This window comes from Tachypleus tridentatus, chromosome 7, assembly GCF_004210375.1.
Source record: "Tachypleus tridentatus isolate NWPU-2018 chromosome 7, ASM421037v1, whole genome shotgun sequence".
Classification (NCBI taxonomy): Eukaryota; Metazoa; Arthropoda; class Merostomata; order Xiphosura; family Limulidae; genus Tachypleus; species Tachypleus tridentatus.
In genome coordinates this window covers 175,787,205-175,813,226 of record NC_134831.1, presented here as the reverse complement: position 1 = coordinate 175,813,226, position 26,022 = coordinate 175,787,205, and the positions used below count along the sequence as shown (strand labels likewise).

Below are 26,022 nucleotides of genomic sequence, written 5' to 3'. Positions count from 1 at the left end.
AACGTGAAATGGAATGTAGTCGAGAGTATTGTCCAGCCACACAGAAGAACCTCTCTACCCTCCTCCCAACTGGTTCAGTGGTGAGCTTTCAGGCTTACCAAACACAAATTCAACTTTCGATACCCGTGGTGGGCAGAGCTTAGATAGCTCATCGTGTAGCTTTGTTCTCAGCACCAAACACACCAACAACCTAAACGAGAGGTGTTTTCAACTAAATTAATTTTATGTTTAATCACCCACTAAACAAATCTCGAGTCAGCAGCCAAAGCATAATAGAACACAAATATTAAACTCTGTTATATTTCAGTATTTAATTACCACCAACTGTCATGAATTATATCTAGTCATTTTAAACATAATTTAATTTAGTACAATAATTTTGTAGTTTTAGTGATATATTAATGAGTTTCTTCTTCCTCTAGTTTCATAAGGAATTTTTTATCACAAGTGGGTACTTCTACATAATTTAGGGTTTGTGTGCTCACACTGTAAATTCAAGAGCTCATGGTTCGTGTCTCATTGCCATAAAGATGCGCTCTGAACTTTGGGGCTGTGCATGTGTTATAAAAGTGGCAGTCAAACCTTATCATTTTGTCGAACAAGAGTGGTCGAATAGTTAACTGTTTGTCAGCTATCTTCTCTCTTGTCTGTTGACAGTATGTCAGCTGTCTTCTCTTCCACCTGTTGAGAGTTTGTCAGCTGTCTTCTCTCTCGTCTGTTGACAGTATGTCAGCTGTCTTCTCTTACACCTGTTGAGAGTTTATCAGCTGTCTTCTCTTTTGTCTGTTGAGAGTTTGTCAGCTGTCTTCTCTCCCGTCTGTTGACTGTTTGTCAACTGTCTTCTCTTCCGTCTATCAGCCAATACTTAGAGACAATTACATGGAATTAGTCTTTATAGAGCTTTATCCACAAATTTTGAATAAATATAAAAACTGTTATGAGTAAAACTTTCAACATTTAGATATCCTGTGGCTCAGGATAACGTTGTGTATGTAACTTATAGTCCCTCAACTACAAAACAGTGTCAGGTATCGTATGGTATGTGAACTGTAAAGAATTTCTTTGTTATCCTATGTACTTCACCCTCGATGTTTGATTTATCACGTCTGTCCTCCACAAAGATGTTCCTATTATAATCCGTTTCATAACTTTTTGTTATCAAGTTAGAATAATGAGTTATGAGTTTCAACAGTTCATCGTTTTTTTAAATATTCTCAGATTGTTGGCAAAGCTGAATAATTTACCAGCTGAAAATTCTGTATCATACATACACTACACAAAGACAAAAAAAGCTAGGATAACAATATGTTACATAACCGAAACACTATGGTTGTCATATATAAATACATGACCGAAACGCTATGGATAAACTACTGTGCTATGAAAACGGTGTTTCGCTTTTCTTCTGGAGTGACAAGTGGTCAGTTCTTTATTAACTCTGGCTGCAAATGTTGAATAGCTCATCAAGAATTTGCACTAGATGTTTCTCTGCACAGATTGTATAATACAGTTTTTCTCTTTAGCCTCAACAGTCAATACAAAGTTTGAACGTTAATTAACCATAAGTATCCAAAGAATCGATGATAGATGGGAGAAAATAACGTACTATCTATTTCGCTCACGATTCCACGATTCGATAGCTCACCTGATAAATCATCTCAAGCTAAAGGCGCTGTTATAGTCTACTACTCTCTCTACAGGTAGAGATGACCCACTGACAAATTTTCCATACCCGTAACGTAGCCTCCATCACAGGCCATAACAGCCCCTGGTGGTTAACCTAAATTTTATATACATTCCTAGCGGCGTCAGGTAGGGCCATTGTGTAACACGAATATTCAAACATCGGTTCTTCATTGTTACACTTGTAGTTGTTGTTTTATGAAACCTTAAGGTTTTCGACTTCCCTACTTTACTTTAGTTTAACGATATCATTGCTCTTAAGATAAGAAATCTCGTGCTTTTTAACATAATGGTTGCGCGGTCATATTTGGGTTATTAAATATTGATTGATATAGACACATGACGCTTCAAAAAAGATTAATTGTTTCGTAGTTTCTTTCTAATTTTTGGTCTGATCAATAAAGTTCAAGATAATGAGTCTTACAGTTGTCCATGAAACATAAATAAAAACTGTAAACAGTGCATTGGATAAACAGCTAACAAGCTAATAAAAGTTACTGCGCGTTAACAAAGAGATAACAAAAACATTGATACAAGTTACTGCACGTTAACAAAGAGATAACAAAAACATTGATATAAGTTACTGCACGTTAACAAAGAGCTAAAAAACGTTGACACAAATTATTGCACGTTAACAAAGAGCTAATAAAAACGTTGACACAAGTTACTGCACGTTAATAAAGAGATAAAAACATTGATACAAGTTACTGCACGTTAATAAAGAGATAACAAAGACATTGATATAAGTTACTGCACGTTAACAAAGAGCTAAAAAACGTTGATACAAATTATTGCACGTTAACAAAGAGCTAATAAAAACGTTGATGCAAGTTACTGCACGTTAATAAAGAGATAAAAACATTGATACAAGTTACTGCACGTTAATAAAGAGATAACAAAAACATTGATACAAGTTACTGCACTTGAGCACAAATATTTAAAGGTACTAACAAGTTAACAGGAAGCTACGTTTTAATTCGCCTGCCAAGTTTCGTCTTAGTAGCTCCAAAACAGTTGGAGAAGCTCACCCACAAACAAACACACAATGTGAATTAACAAAGGATTAAATCTTACTCAGGTGCTTCCACCTGATTTATGTTGGATTTCAACTGAGTTGCTCCTCTGAGGACTTCTACCTCATTTATGTTGAAGCTTAAAATGAGTTTATCCTTTGAGGACTTCTACTTGATTTATGTTGGAGTTCAAACTGAGTTGCTCCTCTGAGAACTTCTACCTGATTTATGTTAGATTTTAAACTGAGTTTCTTTTTTGAAGATTGTAGTTGATTATTCCTAAGTTTTCTTGAGCTGGTGTCTGAACATATCTGGTTGATTATTTTGGGTATTATGATGTATTAACCACGTCATAAGATTTACTTGTCATGTTATATTGGTCACAAGATTACACAGCATAATTCACAATTATTTTAGATTTTTAAATAACGAATGTTTAGAAACTCTGTCACCCGTGGAAGTTATTAACATTTGAGTCTCAGCTTTAAATAAAGCTAAATAAATATCTAAATAGATATTCAAATACCTTGATATCCAAACTTTATTGGAAAGAAACATATTCAAATCAGTAATTTGACTAGAGAATATAAAAAATTGTTTTATTTCACTTGTTTTAGACGATGCCCACAATTGAACGTTTCTAGAGTTCCTATTGCGTAGTTTTCGTTAATATTTTAGTATTGAGCCAAACATATTTACATAACACTGAGAGTTGTTTCTGTTAATGACTCAAAGTTCATTGTTTGGTATTGTTGTAAATTAGTTTTTCATATGGAAGGCTCAACGTTTGAAGTCAAAGTTCGTAGCCGATGTATTGTGTGGAAACTGAAACTGTTGTTATCTTTGTTCCAACTATTTCTACCCGAGTACACTGATTACAGAACTCCTCAAGTATCTCAGATATTAAGAAAGACTTTCTAAGGAATTTTTCATGAATAGTAATTAATATTTCTCATTAACCACTTAAAGAAAAGAATTAAAACGTAACAACAGAGTAAGGAGTTCATTTAGGCAAGTCAGTTAGGCTGTTTCTCCATTATCTCGATTATATTTCTTCAAGTGGAAGTCAGCAAGGCTGTTTCTCCATTATCTCGATTATATTTCTTCAAGTGGAAGTCAGTTAGGCTGTTTCTCCATTATCTCGATTGTTTTACTTCAAGTGAAAGTCAGTTAGGCTGTTTCTCCATTATCTCGATTATATTACTTCAAGTGAAAGTCAGTTAGGCTGTTTCTCCATTATCTCGATTGTTTTACTTCAAGTGGAAGTCAGTTAGGCTGTTTCTCCATTATCTCGATTATATTACTTCAAGTGGAAGTCAGTTAGGCTGTTTCTCCATTATCTCGACTGTTTTATTTCAAGTGGAAGTCAGCTAGGCTGTTTCTCCATTATCTCGATTGTTTTACTTCAAGTGAAAGTCAGTTAGGCTGTTTCTCCATTATCTCGATTATATTACTTCAAGTGGAAGTCAGTTAGGCTGTTTCTCCATTATCTCAATTGTTTTACTTCAAGTGGAAGTCAGTTAGGCTGTTTCTCCATTATCTCGATTGTTTTATTTCAAGTGGGGTCAGTTAGGCTGTTTCTCCATTATCTCGATTGTTTTACTTCAAGTGAAAGACAGTTAGGCTGTTTCTCCATTATCTCGATTATATTACTTCAAGTGGAAGTCAGTTAGGCTGTTTCTCCATTATCTCGATTATATTACTTCAAGTGAAAGTCAGTTAGGCTGTTTCTCCATTATCTCGATTATATTACTTCAAGTGAAAGTCAGTTAGGCTGTTTCTCCATTATCTCGATTGTTTTACTTCAAGTGGAAGTCAGTTAGGCTGTTTCTCCATTATCTCGATTATATTACTTCAAGTGGAAGTCAGTTAGGCTGTTTCTCCATTATCTCAATTGTTTTACTTCAAGTGGAAGTCAGTTAGGCTGTTTCTCCATTATCTCGATTGTTTTATTTCAAGTGGGGGTCAGTTAGGCTGTTTCTCCATTATCTCGATTGTTTTACTTCAAGTGAAAGACAGTTAGGCTGTTTCTCCATTATCTCGATTATATTACTTCAAGTGGAAGTCAGTTAGGCTGTTTCTCCATTATCTCGATTGTTTTATTTCAAGTGGAAGTCAGCTAGGCTGTTTCTCCATTATCTCGATTGTTTTACTTCAAGTGAAAGTCAGTTAGGCTGTTTCTCCATTATCTCGATTATATTACTTCAAGTGGAAGTCAGTTAGGCTGTTTCTCTATTATCTCGATTATATTACTTCAAGTGGAAGTCAGTTAGGCTGTTTCTCCATTATCTCGATTGTTTTATTTCAAGTGGAAGTCAGCTAGGCTGTTTCTCCATTATCTCGATTGTTTTACTTCAAGTGAAAGTCAGTTAGGCTGTTTCTCCATTATCTCGATTATATTACTTCAAGTGGAAGTCAGTTAGGCTGTTTCTCCATTATCTCGATTGTTTTACTTCAAGTGGAAGTCAGTTAGGCTGTTTCTCCATTATCTCGATTGTTTTACTTCAAGTGGAAGTCAGTTAGGCTGTTTCTCCATTATCTCGATTGTTTTACTTCAAGTCGTTCTACGTTTTAAGGAGTGTTTTTCATTGATGATTTCTGTTTATCTTACATAAACACTTTAAAATCATTATATTTATAATAAATGACGTCACTACTTCGTGACGTGTTATCTACTTTAGTTTTCATTTGTTGCTGTTGTTTGTATAAATAAAAACGTTATAGCTCCCCTAGAAAAATGTTTCTGTTGAATTATGTTTTGTAGCCAGAAACGTCAAGTAAAAATTTCAAAGGCTTACATACATAATTTATAGCTTCACACAAAGATACAATGAAGGCTGTCCGATCTGTGCATACTAATGATGTTGAAACTTTGTTGCGTTACAAGTCTTCTGACATATCGCTAATCAACTGAGTGGGGGATAGCGTATATTGCGGAAAAGATAGTTTAGAGAAGACTTAGCGAATTGTAGTGCTCGCAAGTGTAGCTTTAGTTTGGTAATTTAAGTTTCATGACACGTCACAAACTCTGGTAGAAGTCTTTTCTTCCGTTATACTTATTTCAGTAGGTAGGTCCAGAAGTGAATAACTTTTATAAGTTCCGTTCAAACATAATTCTGGGGGTCTAATCACGTCACGCCTCTCGTGCTCTGAACCCTGACTAGTGTATGATAGTCTCTCTTTTGTAGGACTGCCGGAAGTGAAGACTAGTTGTGAACGGCCAGAGATATAACAAAACAAACAGTAACGTTATTAGCGGAGTTCTCTAATAATTTAGTGGTGGATGTGGGTGGACATGTTCCCTCAAGAGTGGGCGATGATTTAGTGATATATTTTACACCCAACTGTTATTTCTCTGGTAATTTTAAATGACAAAATCACTCTTGTTCCTATGAACAATTCATGGTTACGAGTACAATGGGTGAAAAAAGATCGGATTAGTCTGTTAAAAATGTCTGTACTTCTGTATTACACGAACCTAATTCCACAAAAAAGTTGGAGGATTTCTAATCTTTCCTCGAGCAGGGGGGGTTCGATCTCCTACAGCTTATTAATTAGAGTAGTTCGTCATGTTTTTAGAATACTAATAAGTACTGCTACAAGCATGTTTTAGTGTATTCAGACATTTTTCTATTGATGTTTTTACGGCTAAGTTTCCAAGGATATAAACACAGTGTTCAGGAACTAAAAGTGGCACTACAGTTCAACTTCCCGGATGTAAACACTCAACGTTCATTGTTTTGAATTCAGTGTATTGTTATGGTACAATTTCCCGGGTTTGAACGCTCAATAATAGTAATATTTAAACCAACATAGCCATATAACAGCTACAACAATTCAACAACAAATAAACGAAAATCACAAATAAATTACGTTGAAGATACCACAGTTTGTAGTTATGTTTCTACTCGTATTTATGCACCTGACAATAATGCACCTCGGTTGCTCTGCGGTAAGCCAGAAAACTGCACAGTTAACCCACTGTGAAGCTTTGTGTTTCGCAATAACCAACAATTCGAATCAGTGCTTGTAGAAAATTAAAAACAAAAGAAAGGCATTTCAAGTAAATTGTATGTAAACAACCTGATGAAACGTGCATTGATATGATTTATAGTTTTACCTTTAATTAGTTTTATTATTTTCTGACCGCCGCCATTAACTTGGGTAACAGCCGGAACAAAATAACTGAATAACAAATTATCACTAATGTCAATTTCAATTTCCTTTCACAAAGGTTAAATGTCTCAAATAACTAAAAAACATCACTCTGTCCTCGGAGGGGGAACTGACAGTCCTCTGTAGAAAAAGTTTTGCGCCAACACAAGAAGGCGTTTTTCAGTATGTCAAACCGAATTCTGTTAGTCAACAAGAGACCGTGATGACCTCTTTGACTCTGAAGCTTTCTCAGTTGGCATGATTACAATGCTGCACTAGTTTTGGTTTAGCTGTTGGAGTGCATAAAGCCGGATGGTTGACCTGGATAAAGTTAGGTTTATCTACACTGTTAGGGCTGTGATAAATAAATACTGTTCTTCGTTTTTTGTCTAGGAAAAAAAAAACACACCTAATTATTTCTGATTTGCATGCGTTATTAACACGACTAACAATTATATAACAGAGAATAGGTTAGTTGGGAGAAATAGTGTTTTGTATTTAAACATGAACCAACATAATGAGCTATCTGTGATGTGCCCATCGCGAGTATCGTACAAACTTTGATTATTTGTGTTATAAACCCTCACGTTTTCCACTGAGCTACCAGAGACCAGGAACTAAAATTATTGTGTAAAAAAATAACAACCAAAGTAAATGACAAAAACTCCTTAAAAATTAGCTGAAGAGAAAAAAACAATCGTTATTACGTCATACTGGATACACCATGTGCTTCAACAAACGTTCTTCATGTTTAAACTAAGAAATATCAAACTATGAAAACCGATGTGAACCAAAAATTGATTATAAAGCGTGATGTATATCACTAAACATTTACAGATGGCGCTGTGCTAAAGCAACAGTTCTGTGATCAGTAATTAGTTATGATTATTGATAGCTTTCGAATGTTATTTAATATTTAAAAATCTGTATATTTTCGTTACTAACCTAAAACTCGTTAACTGAGCCCGTTAATGATATGTTTTCAAACATTTTACTAACTTTTCCTTCTGTAACTGATTAATATTCTATATTTTAATGTTAAACTAACGAGTGGGTGTTTTTTTTTATAGATAACACTTTATTTAATAAGTCAAATTAACGAGTATTCATTCTAAATTGTTGATACATCAACTATTAAGTCCTATCATAAAACTTAGCCAAGAGTTTTCCGCCAAATATACACTTATCACACTTTGTACTAAGCCTTATTGAAGAAGTGAAGACACTACTAAAAGTGGCTTAACAGTATGTTTGAGGACTTATAACGCTAAAAAAACCGAGTTTCGACAGTCATGCTGGACAGAGCATAAAAAGCCCATTGGGTAGATTTGTGATTAACTAGAAACAAGTAATAATGAAAAATATAACATCATTGAAACGTCTGATACTCGAAGGAAGCAAAGTCTAACATGACTGGTCAAAAGCAATTAAGATAAAGATACAAAATAATCATAAGTTTTCAGTCATTCTTTTTTATTCGTTGTCCTTCTTGTCATGGGTATGACACTTGTTAACTTCTAACTTAACTGTACAGCTCGCAATTGTGTTATGAAGTATTCCCCTCCCCCTTCAATTTAAAACTAAAATTACGCATAAAAAATAATTACTGGTGTAGAAACAATGATAATAAAATCCTTAATAAAAATACTGGTAGTGGCAATGATAATAGATATATTAGAAACATTTGGAGTAAAATTTATAATGAATACGTTAGACATACTCGTAACAATGATGGTAAATACGTCACAAACATTAAGCTTAATGGAATTAATTTCAGTCAGTATCAATTATGCGTAATTCACATTAACTACAGTTTTCTATAATTTTAAAACACATACATAATGCCAACCCTTTTATTTTATTATTTTCTTAAAATAAGTCAACAGTTCCGCCTAACAAATACTGCTTGAATTAAATAAATCTATTTATGCGTAAGATGCATTTGAGTCAGAAGAATATGGCATGGAGTATTTATCTCAGTACAAGTGATTTTTTTTTTCTAATTCTCGCAACGACATTTTATCCCAATATCAGGACTTTACTGGCAAACAGTAAAAAACGTATTTCAGAATTTTCCACAAATTAATGCTGTATTTATTTTTTACCTGACACTTATTACTCATATGTAGAATATTTTAATTTTTTCCAGGCATTATATATTTAACCTCTCATTTTGGAAAGCATATTCACAAGGTTTGTTTTAAAGTTTTATGGGGCGTTCCGTATTTTACTTACAGTTTTTACCTGTAACATATAATATTTGGTGCTAATTATAAATTTATATTTACAGAAAAAATTAATACAAGTAAATGCAAATAATCTTTTAAAATGAAATGAAAATAGATGTAGTAAAAAGTTTAAAAAATTACTCATCAGCCCCTTATATTAGCTTCAACAGATTAGTAAAATAGTAGTTTCAAAATTAAAACAATGAATATCTCACAGCTGAAATAAAACTTTAAAACTGTTTCTCAAGTTCTCAAGACAAGTTGGAACGTCTTGTGTGATATTATTATTTTTAGTAAAAGTGTTCTCATAATGAAAACAAAGAGGTCGCACGCAAGCCTATCTTCAGTGGTGACAGCCGTTAGAGATATGGTTTGTAACGACGTAGGCGTATTGTGAGTGTGTGTGTGTTGTAAGAATTGTGTAATTTATATGATCCTAGCGTAACCAAGCTGTTGTTATCTGTCAGGTAGCTTAAAGAACCAAATAAAATGTTTTATTATCCTAGTTATCAAAGACGAATGCGTGTTTCTTTCATCCAACTTGCTTTATCTTAATTCGATTCTACCTCATTCGCCGACTCAAACTTTAAACTTAAGATTACGCATCATTCTAACTTGAGTTAGATGTGATATAAAAAGATGCAACTGGTGTCACGAACAGCACCCGTTTATTTAATTATGACATGTTATATTATGTTAGTGTATATTTACTGAAAATTGGTATAGCAGAATCTTAATTTCATGTATTGCGTTGGTTTACAAGGCCGAATTGACGAACAAAGAATAACACAAACGAGGTGACTTACTCCTCCAAATTAAGCTACATTTATTGACAAACACGAACGTTTCGGGCAACGGCCCTGCATCCGATTGCCAATGAGGAAAAAGTGGCTTTTTAGACAAGAAAAGACAAAATTAGAGAAGTGTTAACTTAATAATATGCTCTTCGATGGATTCGGCAGATAGCCCGATGTGGCTTTGCTATAAGAAAACAACACACTTAATAATATGCAATTATTTTTGAAATCGTCACTAAACTTATTTTATATAATTTTACAATTGTTTCATTTTTTTCGTTTTTTCTGAGATCTGTAAACTCTTCGCCCACGTAATTCATTCACAACTGAACCGAAAGAAGGTAACAGAGTTGGAATCTGTCTTCGGAATAAAAGCTAACACAATTCTCTAGTTTAAGTTAAAGAGAGACTTACTTACGCCAATCTGTTCTTTAATTATATCATCTTAAAACTCACGATCGAACTGAAAATGTAACGTATAAAAGGTGAAACACCTGCGCATGACAATAGTATATGATCCAATATCTAGGACAGATAGTCCACCTCCATAGGTCTTAATCCGATTCGTTCATCTTTGTTAATGTCATTTTCACAGTCGAATTATTTCCAGTTCTCCCAGTTATAGGCGTTACGTGTTTCTGTGTTCCAACTAAAAAATGTGATAATTATCTCAAACGGGGTCAGAATGTGTACTGAAATGTTCTTCCTTCTTATAAATTAAACTTTTACATCAGCGTGGATAACTTTATTATTGTACTTATGCAGTAGGAAAACAAAACCACTGAATTCAAGGTACGTGATGTGCATCGTAATTTGATTTACCGAATTTCGTAAGTGGTTAATTATTTGAATAATTATCTAACGTGAATTGATATTAAAGCCATACAACTAATTTAGTAAAACCTATAAAACATTCTGCTCTAAATATAAAATATAAAATTGGTTTTATAATAACATGTTTATCTCCAAAATCATAAATGTGTAATGATTATATGATAGGTTTGGACTGTTCTTATGTAAGACTTGTAAGAATTACACTATGTAACACAAATTTTGTTCCTGGATAGTATGTGTTATTTCTTAGTTGCTTATGTTGTAAAAGTACAGAAACTGTCTATTATTCCCTTCAAACTTTGCTTTTGTGACCTGGATAATGAAATTTAGAAATTAACCTATTTTCTGTGTAAAAAACAGGAAAATTTGCACATTTTCATTTACATAAGGTCCGAATAAAACAACATATGAATAAAGATTTACATGTATTTACACTAAAGATATACAAAAATGTTTAGAAGTGAGTAGTTTTTTGAGATTTGTGACTGTAATGTAAATCACTTTCACGTATCAGCACCCAAATATAGTCTCTCATTATGTTTTCGTTATACGCTCCTTGGTAGCGGCATTCAAAGTCCAGTATATCTTGGTGGAAGCGCTCGCCTTGCTCCTCTAAGGGCCCGGCAAGGCCTTGCGCGTAAGGCGTGCGACTCGTAATCCGAGGGTCGCGGGTTCGCGCCCGCGTCGCGCTAAACATGCTCGCCCTCCCAGCCGTGGGGGTGTATAATGTGACGGTCAATCCCACTATTCGTTGGTAAAGAGTAGCCCAAGAGTTGGCGGTGGGTGGTGATGACTAGCTGCCTTCCCTCTAGTCTTACACTGCTAAATTAGGGACGGCTAGCACAGATAGCCCTCGAGTAGCTTTGTGCGAAATTCCCAAACAAAACTTGTCCCAAACAAAACTCCTCTAAGTTCGCTCCCATGTTTTCCTTGACTTTATCAAGATGAATGTCAAGGATATGGACTTTCAGCCCATTTTGCTGTAGTTCTTCACCAGAGCCTCAACCAGTTCCACATAATTTTCGGTCTTGTGATTGCCCAAGAAGCCCCGAACCACTGCGACAAAGATGCCCCAAGCTTTTTTCCCTACCTACTGAGCTTCTTGGAGAATTCTGTGCACTCCAGGATCTTCTTTATTTGTGGTATAATGAAGACACCAGCTTTGACCTTTGCCTCAGACAGCTTAGGGAAGAAGTCTCGAAGGTACATGAAGGCTGCAGACTCCTTATCAAGAGCTGTGACAAACTATTTCATAAGACCCAATTTTACATGCAATGGTGGGAACAACACATTTTGGAGGTCCACTAGTGGCTCACACTTGACATTGTGCCTCCCCACAGAGAACTCGGTCCGTTGTGGCCAGTGCTTCCTGTTGAAGTGTGCTGCGGTGTCCTTGCTGTCCCAGAGGCAAAGATAACAGGGAAACTTGGTAAAGCCTCCTCGGAGACCCATCAGGAATGCCACCATTTTGAATTCTCCGATAACCTCCCAGCCATACTTATCATACTTCAAGGCTTCTAGCAAGGTCTTATGTTGTTGTATTCCTCTTTGAGGTGCACCAAAAGGTATTTAAATCTTAAAAGATCTAAAATTTGTATAATATAAAATCTTATTATTCAAGCAAACAAAAATTGCCCGTCTTAGCTTCTAGAGTTTTTCTTTTTTTTGCAGTGCTCGCAGGTAAAATGAGGTGCCCAGGGTTTGTCTTGATCCCTGACAGGCATGCCGAAGTATGTTTTGTAGGCTTCACACATTTTATCAGATGCTGTCACAGAGTAAATTTTTGCTCTTGTCTTGATAAATTAGCCACATACATAGCAGAATGCGTCTGGAGGATGCTTGCAGCTTCTTGATGCCATATCTGATAAAATCAGTTAGGTCTATGTGTTCACTTAGACAGCTAGAACTAAACTGAAGTGGTGAGTGGTAAGCCCCTGTATATATATATTACTATGGAAAGTTCTACAACATTCTAAAGTGTTTTTGAAAATTCTTGTAAGTTCGAGAAAATTCTCTATCAGTTACTCAGCACTGAATCTACCTGGAATGTTCTGAAAAATTGGTGGATTTGAAAATTTCATCACCAAGGTAAAAAAAAACAAAGTTTGAAGAAAAAAATAGGCCTTTTCCATTTACTTTAGGAATAAGCAATTGGGAAATAACACTTTCTGCCCAGGAACAAAAAAAAGTAAAAATTTTATTACATAGTGTTGTTATTAAAATAACTGATGTGTAGACTGCAATGGCATTCCATTAACAATAAACAACAATATTTAAGAAAACAAAACAGCTAAAACAGGATCACATATAGTTTCAAAATTACAGAGTCAAAAATATACCAGTTTATTTGCATCTAGTTTTATTTTAACATTTCTTTTCAATCTAAGGTTATAAAGACCTGTACGAATTTTAAGTACCAAATCGGCCTGGTGGTTGGCTAGTTCACTGGCCACAATAGTAACGATATGTAATAAACATATACTTTTATTTACACACAATATATATATATATATATAGTGTTTAATTGACACAACATGTAATGTTGAAGGTAGTGTTTAATCTTTAATTCACTCAATATGTAGTGTTAAAGGTAATGTTTAATTCACACAATATGTAGGGTTGAAGATAATGTTTAATTCTCACAATATGTAGTGTTGAAGGTAATGTTTAATTCACACAATATGTAGGGTTGAAGGTAATGCTTAATTCACTCAATATGTAGTGTTGAAGGTAATATTTAATTCACATAATATGTAGGGTTGAAGATAATGTTTAATTCACACAATATGTAGTGTTGAAGATAATGTTTAATTCACTCAATATGTAGTGTTGAAGGTAATATTTAATTCACACAATATGTAGGGTTGAAGGTAATGTTTAATTAACACAATATGTAGGGTTGTTTGTCTTTTTTTAATTTCATGCAAAGATGCACAAGGGCTATGCACGCTAGCCGTCCCTAATTTAGCTGTGTAAGACTACAAGGAAGGTAGCTAGTCTTCACCAAACCCCGCCAACTCTTGGGCTACTCTTTTTACCAGCAACTGGTAGGAATGATCATCTCACTATAACGCTCCCACGGTTGAAAGAACGAGCATGTTTTGGTGCGACGGGGATTCGAACCCGCGACCCTCAGATTACAAGTCGAGCTCCCTTACCACCTATATCGTGAAAACGTACTTATGACAGTGTATTCTATTATTAGTAATCATGTTAATACCAACATTAACAGTTGTTAGATTGTCAGGGCATACTTATGACAGTGCATTTCATTATTATTAACCAAGTTAATACCAGCATTATAGTTGTTTCTGTTAGATCATGAGGACATACTTATGACAGTGTATTCCGTTATTAATAACCGTGTTAATACCAACATTAACAGTTAATATCTGTGCGATTTGTACAGTTGAAATTAATTAATACAAGCGCCATTCAACAACATACCACAGGAAGGATCAATGAATATAGATCTATTTAATCTCGGATTTAATTATGGATCATCGTTAAGTCTCCACTTAACTGTTGAATAGCTAGATTTGATTAATCCAGAATATAATTATGGATCATCGTCAAGTCTCTAGTTAACTGTTGAATAGCTAGATTTGATTAATCCAGAATATAATTATGGATCATCGTCAAGTCTCTACTTAACTGATTACTAGCTAGATTTGATTAATCCATAATATAAAGACGGATCTTCGCTAAGTCTCTACTAAATGGATCAATAACTGTATATTTCCTTAATCCGGAATAGAAAGACGGATCACTGTAATGTCTGTTGATCAGTAACTGCAGACGTATGTACTAGATTAGATAAATCAAGCCTAGGCACAATTGGATCGCTCCCCTAGAAGGATCACTGGCCTACTGACTAATTGGAACTTTACATGTAATGGTTTTATAAACCAGTCATGAATGAATAAATATTGAGAAACTCATGAAACAAACCTTAGACAACGTTATTTCCGCATGCCCAAACCAAAATATGGGCCAACCGTAATTATTTTTTTATTGGTTATTGTTCTCTACCAACTATAATTTCTATCAACTTAAGTTTTGATTTCTGTTCAGATTTAAATCTATATATAATTTTCAATTTGAATGTATCATTGTTTATTTGTTTCAGCACAAAGTGAGCTACCCCTTCTCTTTGCATCGTGGGGAAGTCAAACCCTGCATTTTAACGTCTGTAAACTTACAGCTGATCCACCAGTGCGACTGAATCTTTATTTAATCTTAAAGGTCATTGGTAACAAACTACTGCTCAGTTTTCATTGTTGTTTTCTTTCTTCAGTGTTTTTGTCTAACTGAAGTAACTAGAAAAAATACCGTTTTGAACTGGGTTAGTCATTCTATATCAATAAAACAAAAACAAAAAGTAATTTATAGTTTGTCTTTAATTAGCAAGATTTATTTACGTAAGGATCATTAAGCGAAAAATTTGTTTGTTGTTAAGTATAACGTTACACAATGGGCTATCTTTTCTCTATCCACCATGAGTATCAAAGCACACTTTTGACGTTTTAAGCCTCCAAACCTACTTTTGTCACTTTGTAAGAAAAAGTCTGACATTTAAGTGTTTAGTAGAAAGTGTTATAAGAAAGTTAACAATGCCAGACTCGTAATTTTAGATTAGTTCAAACTATAAGTGACTTCTTACCATGACATAATCTGTGTAAAAACACGTTCGAAAGGATATTAGAGGGATGAGCCTAATAAGATCTCGTTTTTTAAGTGTCTAAAGTAACTTTTTTTTATTTCCTTAACAGTTGAATAATGTAAGCAGATCTATGAAACTACGTTCAATTAGGCTGACATGTAAATATACCAGTGGGCTTGAATATTTGAAGTCTGTATATCGAACTAACCAATAAAAATGTTTTATACGAGTTTATTTACTTATTTGGCTTATTAATATACGATATTTACAACGATGGTGTAAGTTCTGCGTATTTAGTTGACTTACAAGTTATGTAAATAAATAGACACCAGTGTCTGAAATGCAATTTAAGTACTTTTATATGTCAACAGATGACACTACAATACACTTTTCTTTGGGTGTTAACCTTAAGTGACTTGTTTTTGTTAATTTATAAAACAGTCATAAGTATTTCTAACAAAATAATATTAAGTAAGAACTGGTTTTTTACATGAGAGACGTTAGAAAGGTTTGTTTATTTAGAATTAAGCACAAAGTTACACACTGAATGATCTGCCACCTCGAGCATCGAAACCCGGTTTTTAGTAGTGGAGGATATTCGAGCAGACATATTACTGTTTCACTGGTGGTCAGAGAACTTTAGGAAGAAGCAGATTTTAATATACCATCAAAATATTCATAAATAATGAGTATGCCTTTATAACTGAAAAATAAACAAATGACAATGTGGAAATGGTTAATACTGTGAGGGCATATCCGAAAACGGTAACGCTAAAATTCGGGGTTCAATTCCCCGCGGTGGACACAATAAATAACCTAGTTGACTTTGTTCTACAGTACACAAACAAACAAAGAAATCAAAAGTTTGATACCGGTTTTACGTTTAAAACTCGCCCTTCTTGACGTCAAATAATTTGGTTTATTTTCTTACATAAATTATCAATAATTTTAATAACGTGATGAACTAATATTCTCGTGCATACTTCAAGACTTGATTTACAATTGCTGTTTTACATGGAATATTGTATAGGCCACTGTTTGTTTGACATAATTTGAAGTGTAAGGAGAAATTATACTTATTTTCGCTAACAACATTTTGAGATTTAGAGCATGCATGATATTCTTTTTACATAACGTTATTGTTGTTGTTAAAAGTTATAACCTAAACGTGAAACTGTAATAGACTTATAATCTGTTTGAAGTACTTTAGATTTCTAAGAACTATACTAGTATAGTAACAGTGACTAAAAGGTTAGTACAGGTTCAGTGATATCTGTTAAGTTTGTTGTTGTAATACAAAACTTGTTATTATGTGACAACAACCAACAACTTAGTACTTGTTCAGTGTTGTTATTATTCTATAATTTGCACAACGAGATGGTTAGGTGGACTCCAACACCTTTCGTCCTGCCCCCCTGTCATAAAATATGATCTACAATTAAGAAAAGTTACACCTGATTTCACACCTTAGTTACATCTGATTTCACGTCTTGCTTGATCTAAGTTATTAGTAAACAAATGTAAGCTTTAAACTGAATGACACGTAGGTAAGTGTGGGACTTTATAGTAAATAAATTATAACTGTAATGTGCTGTGAACTGTTAGCACGAAAAAGGTTACTGTTTAGCTTTAGATCACAAATATTTGTAAGACCGTTTAAATAGGAATAAAAGAGGTTATGTTTCCTTCTTACGAGTTTTTACCCTGTGTGTGCCCAGCCTCCATAATTACCTCTAACATTCCCCGGCCAAAAAAGGCTTGACTTACGATTATTCAAATTATTTTTATTAGTTGGACCTGCCCTCTGACGTCTTCTGCACACCACTGCTGTTTTAAAGTTATATTTACTATATGAAAAATACTTTTATAGATTAGTCACTGATTAATGCATCCCCAGGGCACTGCCGTAAGGTGGTGGACTTTTAACGCTAAAAACCGCACTTCGATACCAGCGGTGGACACGGCACATATAGCCCACCATGCAGCTTTGTGTTTAGCTATCAGCAATCAACGAAACTGATTAATATAACCTAACCCACATACCAGGCCTAACGACTTTGTTTGCTTCTCATCTGGCCTCCTTTCCCAATCACATGTGCTTTCAATGCTCATTACTGTTCTCGTTACGTTTATCTGTTTTTCCATTGTAAAAATTAGAACCCATGTTTGGACCACTCACGATTCGGATATCGAAATCAAAGAGCGCCATCTAGCGATTATAAATAATAACATTTTTAATTAAAGCAAGTATTAAAACAAAATCACTAAATAAACATTACTGAATTTCTTAAATAAAAACCAAAAGCAGCAATTTACGAAATAACAATAAAATTGGTAGTAGGTAGACATGATTCGGGTACAATATTGCTTATAGCATCAAGTCTCTACTTAACTGTTTAATAGCTAGATTTGATTAATCCAGAATATTGAATGTCACCGTATAACTTCCCAACAACTAGAAAGACGAGCAACTTCGGTGGGACGGGGATTCTAACCCGCAACCAACATATTGCGAGCTGAGCGCCCTAACCACCTGGCCGTGATGAAGTGGCACGAAGAGTGAAGTAACAGTACTTTGACTTCAACATTTCAAGTTTTATTTAATTTTTAATCCATTTTTAGCTCTAAATAGAACTGTTACTTATGAATATTTATAGGTGAATTACCTTCCCTTTAAGCGACATAACAAAGTAGAATTATTTTGTCTTTATATTATACCAGTTACGTAACGCTACATTAAATCGATTATAATGCGATAGAGGACGCTGTATTCAAGTCTGTCAAATATAAGACTCATCTCGATGTATGTTTTCCTATCCACGTTATAATTTATTTCAAAGAAACAGAAATTAAAATAAATTGTCTAAACGTTTTCGTAGTTTTATGTTATAACTAATATACTCTGAGAAAGAAGTCAAGTCCTCAAAAAGTAACGGAAGAGAAATTCTAATACTAAAAGCAAATTCATTTCACTATATGCTTAAAAAGAAAGATGGTGTCGATTATTTTACTAAATAGATATTTCCGAGTAAAAAATTGTAAAAAACAAAACAAAAATCACGCTATAAATTACAACTGTTTGTTTTTAATTACATCATGGCTCACCTTTATAGTTTAATACATTTGAGTTCCAATGTTCTATCTAACGTTACAATTTGTAATAATAACACAAGAGGTGGAGCTTTTATTATTTTTTTTATTATGCTTGGTGTTTATTGAGCCTGTCGGACATTCTACGCCACCCCACATCGTAGAGTCTCCAAGTACTGGTACCGTGCTGTGAAAGTTGCCCATGGAGACGATCAGTCAGTATAGTTACAACTGGTACTAGATAATTGAATTTAAAAAAAACAACAAAAAAGGGTTAGACTATAACAGAAACTCTGGGATGAGTAATGAAGGATTATGATTTAAAGTTGACGAGCTAAACTTATTCCTCGTGCTGAATTTAGAAAGCTTAACCTTTGTTTGTTCGTTTCGAATTAAGCACAAAGCTATACAATGAGCTCTCTTGTGCTGTGTCCACTACAAGTATTGAAATTCGATTTTTAGCGGTGTGAGTTCACAGATATGCCGCTGTACCACTAGAGAGCAGCTTAGCCTTGTAAACCTATATTTATTTATTAGAGATGGCGCTTTTTGAAGGCAATCAAAAGTTTGGTTTTAAAGTTGAAGTTTTTTAGCAGACGTTAAAAAAAAAATAAACACATAATCTCTGAACGATATTTATCGTACTTAAAACAAAAATGCAACTCAATGTTATAAGGAACCGCTGCTTGTAGTCCAGTTGTTACAGGAATTGGCTTAAGCAAGTAGGTCGTAAAGCAACGGTTCTTCAATTTTCTTTTGTTGCCAGAACACTTGATTTCTTTTTACGTCTACGAACTACAACAAGATCTCTACACTATATGGCCCGGTATGACCAGGTGGTTAAGGCACTTGACTCATAATCCGAGGGTTGCGGGTTCGAATCCCCGTCACACTAAACATGCTCGCCCTTTCATCCGTGAGAGTGTTATCATGTGACGGTCAATCTCACTATTCGTTGGTGAAAAGAGTAGTCCAAGATTTGGCGGTGAGTGGTGATGACTAGCTGCCTTCCCTCTAGTCTTACACTGCTAAATTGTGGACGACTAACGCAGATAGCCCTCGTGTAGCTTTGCGCGAAATTCAAAACAAACCTTTCAGTAATTATGCATACTTTTAATGAGTCATCTGAAGGAAGACCACAGATTGAGAACCGCTGGTATAAAGAATATAAATTAAGCATGTTACTTCGTTTCAAGTTCAAACACTGATCATATAGTCAGAACACTAAAACGAGTTCTTGTGTATGTTTTGTTCTAACATCAGAACAGTCCTCACACGCTGGCTTCACTTTCCTAGTAACTGATCTAACGTGACCCAACTCAAGGTCACTATTTAACCACTCATTAAAAGACAAGTGAGTATAACAAATCATAATACAGGATATAGGACAGTTACACAATGTCGAAGTGAGACACCCTCACTGTACGGAATACTGGGTTTTATTAAAGCGTTAAATGTTTGCATTACTGCTGGACATACGTGTATTTTTAGTTCCGAATTTAAGTTGTTTAAAAATAGATTTATCAACATCACTGAAATATCACAAAGGGAAATATATGTTCCTAAATCATTATAACACATTTACGTATGTTTTCTTCAACACTGGTTGTTATTATTATAACACCACGCCGGTCGTTATTTTAATTATCTGGTATGATGACATAATGATAACAAGCGAGGCTTAATGAAGAAAGGTGCTGTGTTACAATAACGGTAGTAAAACATTACAACATTAGTAATATTTTGTTCGTATAGAGGGCAATAGATTTTTTGTTTGTTTGTTTTGGAATTTTGCACAAAGCTACTCGAGGGCTATCTGTGCTAGCCGTCCCTAATTTAGCAGTGTAAGACTAGAGGGAAGGCAGCTAGTCATCACCACTCACCGCCAACTCTTGGGCTACTCTTTTACCAACGAATAGTGGGATTAACTGTCACATTATAAAGCCCCCACGGCTGAAAAGGCGAACATGTCTGGTGCGATGGAGATGCGAACCCGCGACCCTCAGATTACGAGTCGCACGCCTTACGCGCTTGGCCATGCCGGGCCCAAGAGGGCAATAGAACATTTAACAGAAAATCTTTGTATCATGCGGTAGAGCTAGGGAGGTTGTTGCATGTCCTAATAAGGATAAGTAATGTTACGTCACTTTTTCATGATAAATAGAGTTACGTCACTTTTTCTACCTGACGTCTTCTAGGTCGACTATACAGATCCACCTGGTAGGTTAATCGTTAAAGAAACCCTTAGAAAAGTTATTTTCATAAATCAGCAGTTTAAGCCTTTAAAGAAACACAGAATTCCTGGTTATTTGGATAATTGAGAAGTTCGTTTTTTTCGTTTTAAAAAATTAAACGTTTTCTCTTAGATTACTCAGTATGGATACTTCCAGAGAGAGGGCGCTACCAGACAAAGCCAAAAACCTCGGCTTTTGTGTTTTAGAAGATACATTTTAAACTTCTCCCGAGACTTTCACCTGTGAATGACATTTATTATTCAAGTATACGTTTAGAAAGTTAAATGTATGCGACAAGACTAATCTACAAATAAGTACAAACATCATCCGGAAAGTCTAGTAATAGCTTTAAGTTAATTTAAACACGAAATCTAATGTAGATGTGATCTAGTAATATATATCATCGAACTTCGCGAGTCAAGTGTAATAAGTTACAGCTAACATTGAATTGTTTCAGTTTGAAAGGCACACGAGTGAATGGAAGATACTCTCAGTTAAGATAGTCACAATACGACAAACACCCACAACGTACAGCAAACTTTTGGGGGGGGGGAACTGAAACCCTGAAATTTGTGCTTCACTTCACTGCGATACACTATTACCTATCGTGTTTGTGTTAAAACAACGAAATAAGACAGTTATTTTTCAACTCGTTAAGAGTTGAGACAAAATCAGCTTAGGTTTAGCAGCTAGTAAAAAAAAAAATAGAAGTCATTCATGTATAAGAAACGTTTAATATTTATAATAATTGCAGAACAATAAAGGTTGTTTATGAACTTTGTACCGGAAAAAACTCATAAGAACGAAGATAAACACAGTTTATGAATAATAATTATGGAAAGCCGTCACGTCACAATACACCTGGCGTTCCGTTATGAACAATACACTTCTACTCTGTTTCAATTCACTTGGTGATAGTCCCATTGGGTGATAGTAACCAGCTCGCTATCTATATGAAAACAAGTCTCTGTCAACTGAAAGTTCATCTGGGGGTTTTCTATTTGATTTGATGCGCCCTTTGAAGGCTGCAAAACGTCATTCATTCACGAGTTTTCCATTAGCTGGAAGTCCTTGTGTCTGCCTCCAACGGGCCAGTCTATTCTCGAACCAGATCTGTCAGAAACAAAGGGAAGCTAAGAAGGTTATAGTTTTTATATAAAAATAACTAAATATATGCACATAACTTTATTTACTTATATTTGTACGTGGAGAGTTAATAGTGTATACTGCTATATTGTATCGGTACATGTATTTCCTTCCGATATGGCTTCAGGTAGCAATACCTAAAATACGAAGAAAACAGTTGTCATATTACGGTAACCTCGTTAAGATATAAAACTTAGAAAACGTTTTTTACATTTCTTACTGTTGTATTTGTTTTATTACATAGTTTATAACAACTTACACGTTTAACAACCAACGATGTCTTGGTTCTTATAAAACAGTTTACAACATTTGTTTTCTCTTTTTATGTCGCTTCAGTTCCTAATCAGTTGATATTTTTATGCCACCAAATATGGTATAAATATTTTGTGGTAAAGACACAGTGGCCACATGTCGCCCCAAATCTAAAAACTGAGGTCTCTAATTTAACGCCACATTTCTTCCTTTTAGTGGAAGTGTGTGGGGGGCCCTTGTCAAAGTGACTGGGTAGAAAAATTTGTTATTGACATTCACGAGAGCTCAACTAAGATATTACGTCAGCTGTTCGAACCCTAACTTTCCTTCTATGCTTGTCATCATTACTAACCTCCGGATCGTCATAGCTATACATAACCTGGTTTCTGGCAACTACACTTTTCCGGCAGTGACCGTGTAGAGTTAGTTAATCGTTAAGTTTACAGCGAAAACCTTGAAATTAAGTAGAATCACTGGCTTATACTTGAAAATATATATATGATCCTAAAATATATAGGTCGCCTTAGTAACTTGTGGAAACGGAAATTAGTCGATTGTTTTAGTATTCAATTAACCACAAACTTCTGTGATTACAGTTGGTGTTGGATTTTAAGAGAATATTTGACAGCTATATGAATTATAAGGGTTGACTTTAAGGTGTTTTTTTTAATTTACTTATTTTAACAGTTTTAGTTTAGTTTTGAGAATGGGACAGCCGAGCTGAATGAATAGGTTCTATATTGTCCAAAAATATTATCTTGTGTTACATCCAAGTCTCATGTTAATAGTTTAAAATGTGACCTTCAAACTGTAGCATACGGGAAAAACTTAAACATCTTAAACAAAAAATAACTTTAAATAAAAACGTGTTCAAAATATAGCACACACACACAAACAGGTCTAAATTGTAATCACAATATATCATAAATACTGCGGCTCATATACTATGTCGTAACTTGGTCTAAAACCTCACACTTCTAACAATTCCGCCTCACAACATTTTCTTTCAATTCGAATATAATGTGTCTTCAAGTAAAGACACGTGTTATTAGAATAGAGTTAGCGCATTGCACAATTAATACAAAGGCTTAGGTTATGGACGTTGATATTTACAGATTTATCTACACATGGATTAAACATCCGAGTCAGAAATCTCCTATATTTCGTATGCAGCTGTCCTTAAATCTACCAATCAGAGTGAATAAGTAGCCAGTCACTAGCATCCGCCGCCATAAGACTTCTTGCCCGATTGAATTTCAAAGTGCAGAGCATATTCAGCGGCACATTGTGGAACCAAACTTTGCACTTTCTGATACGCAGCCCGACACGTTAATCTTATACCACGTGTAAACCGTCATTAGTGTGACGTTACTAGATTTAGAAACTTAGTTCCAAGAACGTTTCCATCAGGATTAAACGTTACATTAACTCGTAATAACTTTACCAGTACTAATTCAGAATATCTTCTATTAAGGACAAAGATTATGTGCCATAATTTCGAACTTACTCACCTTCGACGATCACGCTAAGAGATTGATTGTTACATTTATAGTGCAACCATCGCTAGACTGCTGGGAATATTTTGTAGTTAAAATATATATGAAGAGTTATAATAAAGTTGTTTTTGTGTATTTTTTCCGAAATAAATGACAATAACTGATTATGAAACAAACGTAGTTCTGGAAGGAATCTAAAAGATTGAAATAATTAGATAAAAAAACACAAGAAGTTTGTTTGTCTGTGATAATTGACGAAATCACAAACAACCGACATAAACGAGGTTCACATCCTAATTAGGAGATAATAAGTAGCCAGTATCTCTTACACCAGATCGTTAAGTTTCCATTAGCCGCAAAAACAGGAGAATTAGGCTATTCAAATAAACTCATGTCGTCTGTTGGAGTTCACAAGTTTGGAGAAGTTTTAAATGGAGAACATCGGTCGTACGTCTGTCCTAGATTTAGAACACTGGTCACAAATAGATATATATGTACTATATGTACTTACATTTAAGGCCTTAACTCATGTGGCACTGTAGAAAACCTAAACAATTATTTAATAACATAACATGTAAAGAAAACGTCGAGTTGTTTCCCAAGAAATGCTAAATAACGCGTGAAACGTAGCAGTCTTTCAATCGCTATATTTACCTTTAAGGCCAATAAACGTTACTCACTTTCACAATCTATTAAATCAAATTAGCCTCTTCTTTATTCCTCATAAAATGTTAAATTAAGTTACTTTATGCTGTAGTCATGTTTTATCAATGCAAATCTAGTGCAAATCAACAAAGTGGACTGTTACTTAGAATGTTTGGTAATCCATTTTACTGGTGGTTCGATACCTTACAGACCCAGAACTGCGACCTAGAAAGTTCACTAGTCCATCTTTACTGGTGGTTCGATACCTTACAGACCCAGGACTGCGACCTAGAAGGTTCACTAGTCCATCTTTACTGGTGGTTCGATACCTTACAGACCCAGGACTGCGACCTAGAAGGTTCACTAGTCCATCTTTACTGGTGGTTCGATACCTTACAGACCCAGGACTGCGACCTAGAAGGTTCACTAGTCCATCTTTACTGGTGGTTCGATACCTTACAGACCCAGGACTGCGACCTAGAAAGTTCACTAGTCCATCTTTACTGGTGGTTCGATACCTTACAGACCCAGGACTGCGACCTAGAAGGTTCACTAGTCCATCTTTACTGGTGGTTCGATACCTTACAGACCCAGGACTGCGACCTAGAAGGTTCACTAGTCCATCTTTACTGGTGGTTCGATACACTAGTCCACAGACCCAGGACTGCGACCTAGAAGGTTCACTAGTCCATCTTTACTGGTGGTTCGATACCTTACAGACCCAGGACTGCGACCTAGAAAGTTCACTAGTCCATCTTTACTGGTTTGTTTTCGATATCTTTAGATATGATTTACATGGTATTATCATATTGAACAAAACATTTTACTTAATTGCATGTAGAGTACCATGAAATCCGTCTTCTACTAGGTCCCATACATTCAAGTTGGCTACAGCCGACTGAAATATCTGCTGAACTTCACACCTCATTCTTAACCGAAATATTGATTTTACTAGTACGATTACACACCCACCCACTCACCCACCAACCCCTAGAAAACCATCCGTGACCACTTCGCGTTTCACACGTTTATTACGTTTTATTTTTTTTATTCGTGTTAAACACTTTTTAAAAACTAAACACGACCAACTATTGAAAACGCTACCTTCAAGTCTTCCACTGAAAGTCCCACCTCAGCTGACAGTATCTCCAGATCACTGTAGTTCTGGTTTCTGTTCCTGCTAAACATCGCTTCCAGGTACTTCTCTTGATGGACTTCGACACGAGGAAGTTTGTAGTCTGGAGCTAGTTGGGCGTGAATTACAGTCACGGGCATGTTTCTCCCGATGGTCAGTTCAGCACCTCTGGCACTATCCCGTCAAGCCACGCGATAAAAACAGGTTGTGAACCCTAATCGTGTAGGTTGTTTCATTCACGAACCACTTACTGCCGTTTAAGTACTTGTACTCGCTACGATCATGTGACTTAGGAAACTGGCAGCTCTCCAAACGGCAGATTATTAAAGCAGATATAGAGAGCGAAAAAAAATGTGCTTATTAAAACTCGAACGTTGATTAAACGTTATGGTGATGACTGAAGCCACACATTAACCCTTGTAGGTCACATGGCGTAATAGTCTTATCGGTATGCAACTGACCCGAAAAATAAAACTTCTAGAGGTTTGAAGACACTACCAGAATTTAATAAGTCTGTTACTGGTTCTTATTTCCTGGGTTACGTGTACGTGTAAAACTAGTCATCTGAAACTAAGTATCGGGACTTTAATTTAACTTCGGTTTCGGTGTATTTCACTCTTACAGCCTTCATTTGGTTAACCTAAATGACTT

General features: G+C 35.1%; 1 protein-coding gene across 1 annotated transcript; it reads right to left on the bottom strand.

Annotated features, from left to right (window-relative positions):
• Positions 1-21,411: 21,411 nt before the first annotated feature.
• Positions 21,412-25,635, bottom strand: LOC143257328 (homeodomain-only protein-like). The gene is made up of 2 exons (XM_076515832.1): positions 25,341-25,635; positions 21,412-21,810 (listed from the first exon to the last, which is right to left on the bottom strand). Exons 1-2 carry the CDS (start codon positions 25,509-25,511, stop codon positions 21,733-21,735), a joined length of 249 nt encoding a protein of 82 aa, XP_076371947.1. The 5' UTR covers positions 25,512-25,635; the 3' UTR covers positions 21,412-21,732.
• Positions 25,636-26,022: the final 387 nt, after the last annotated feature.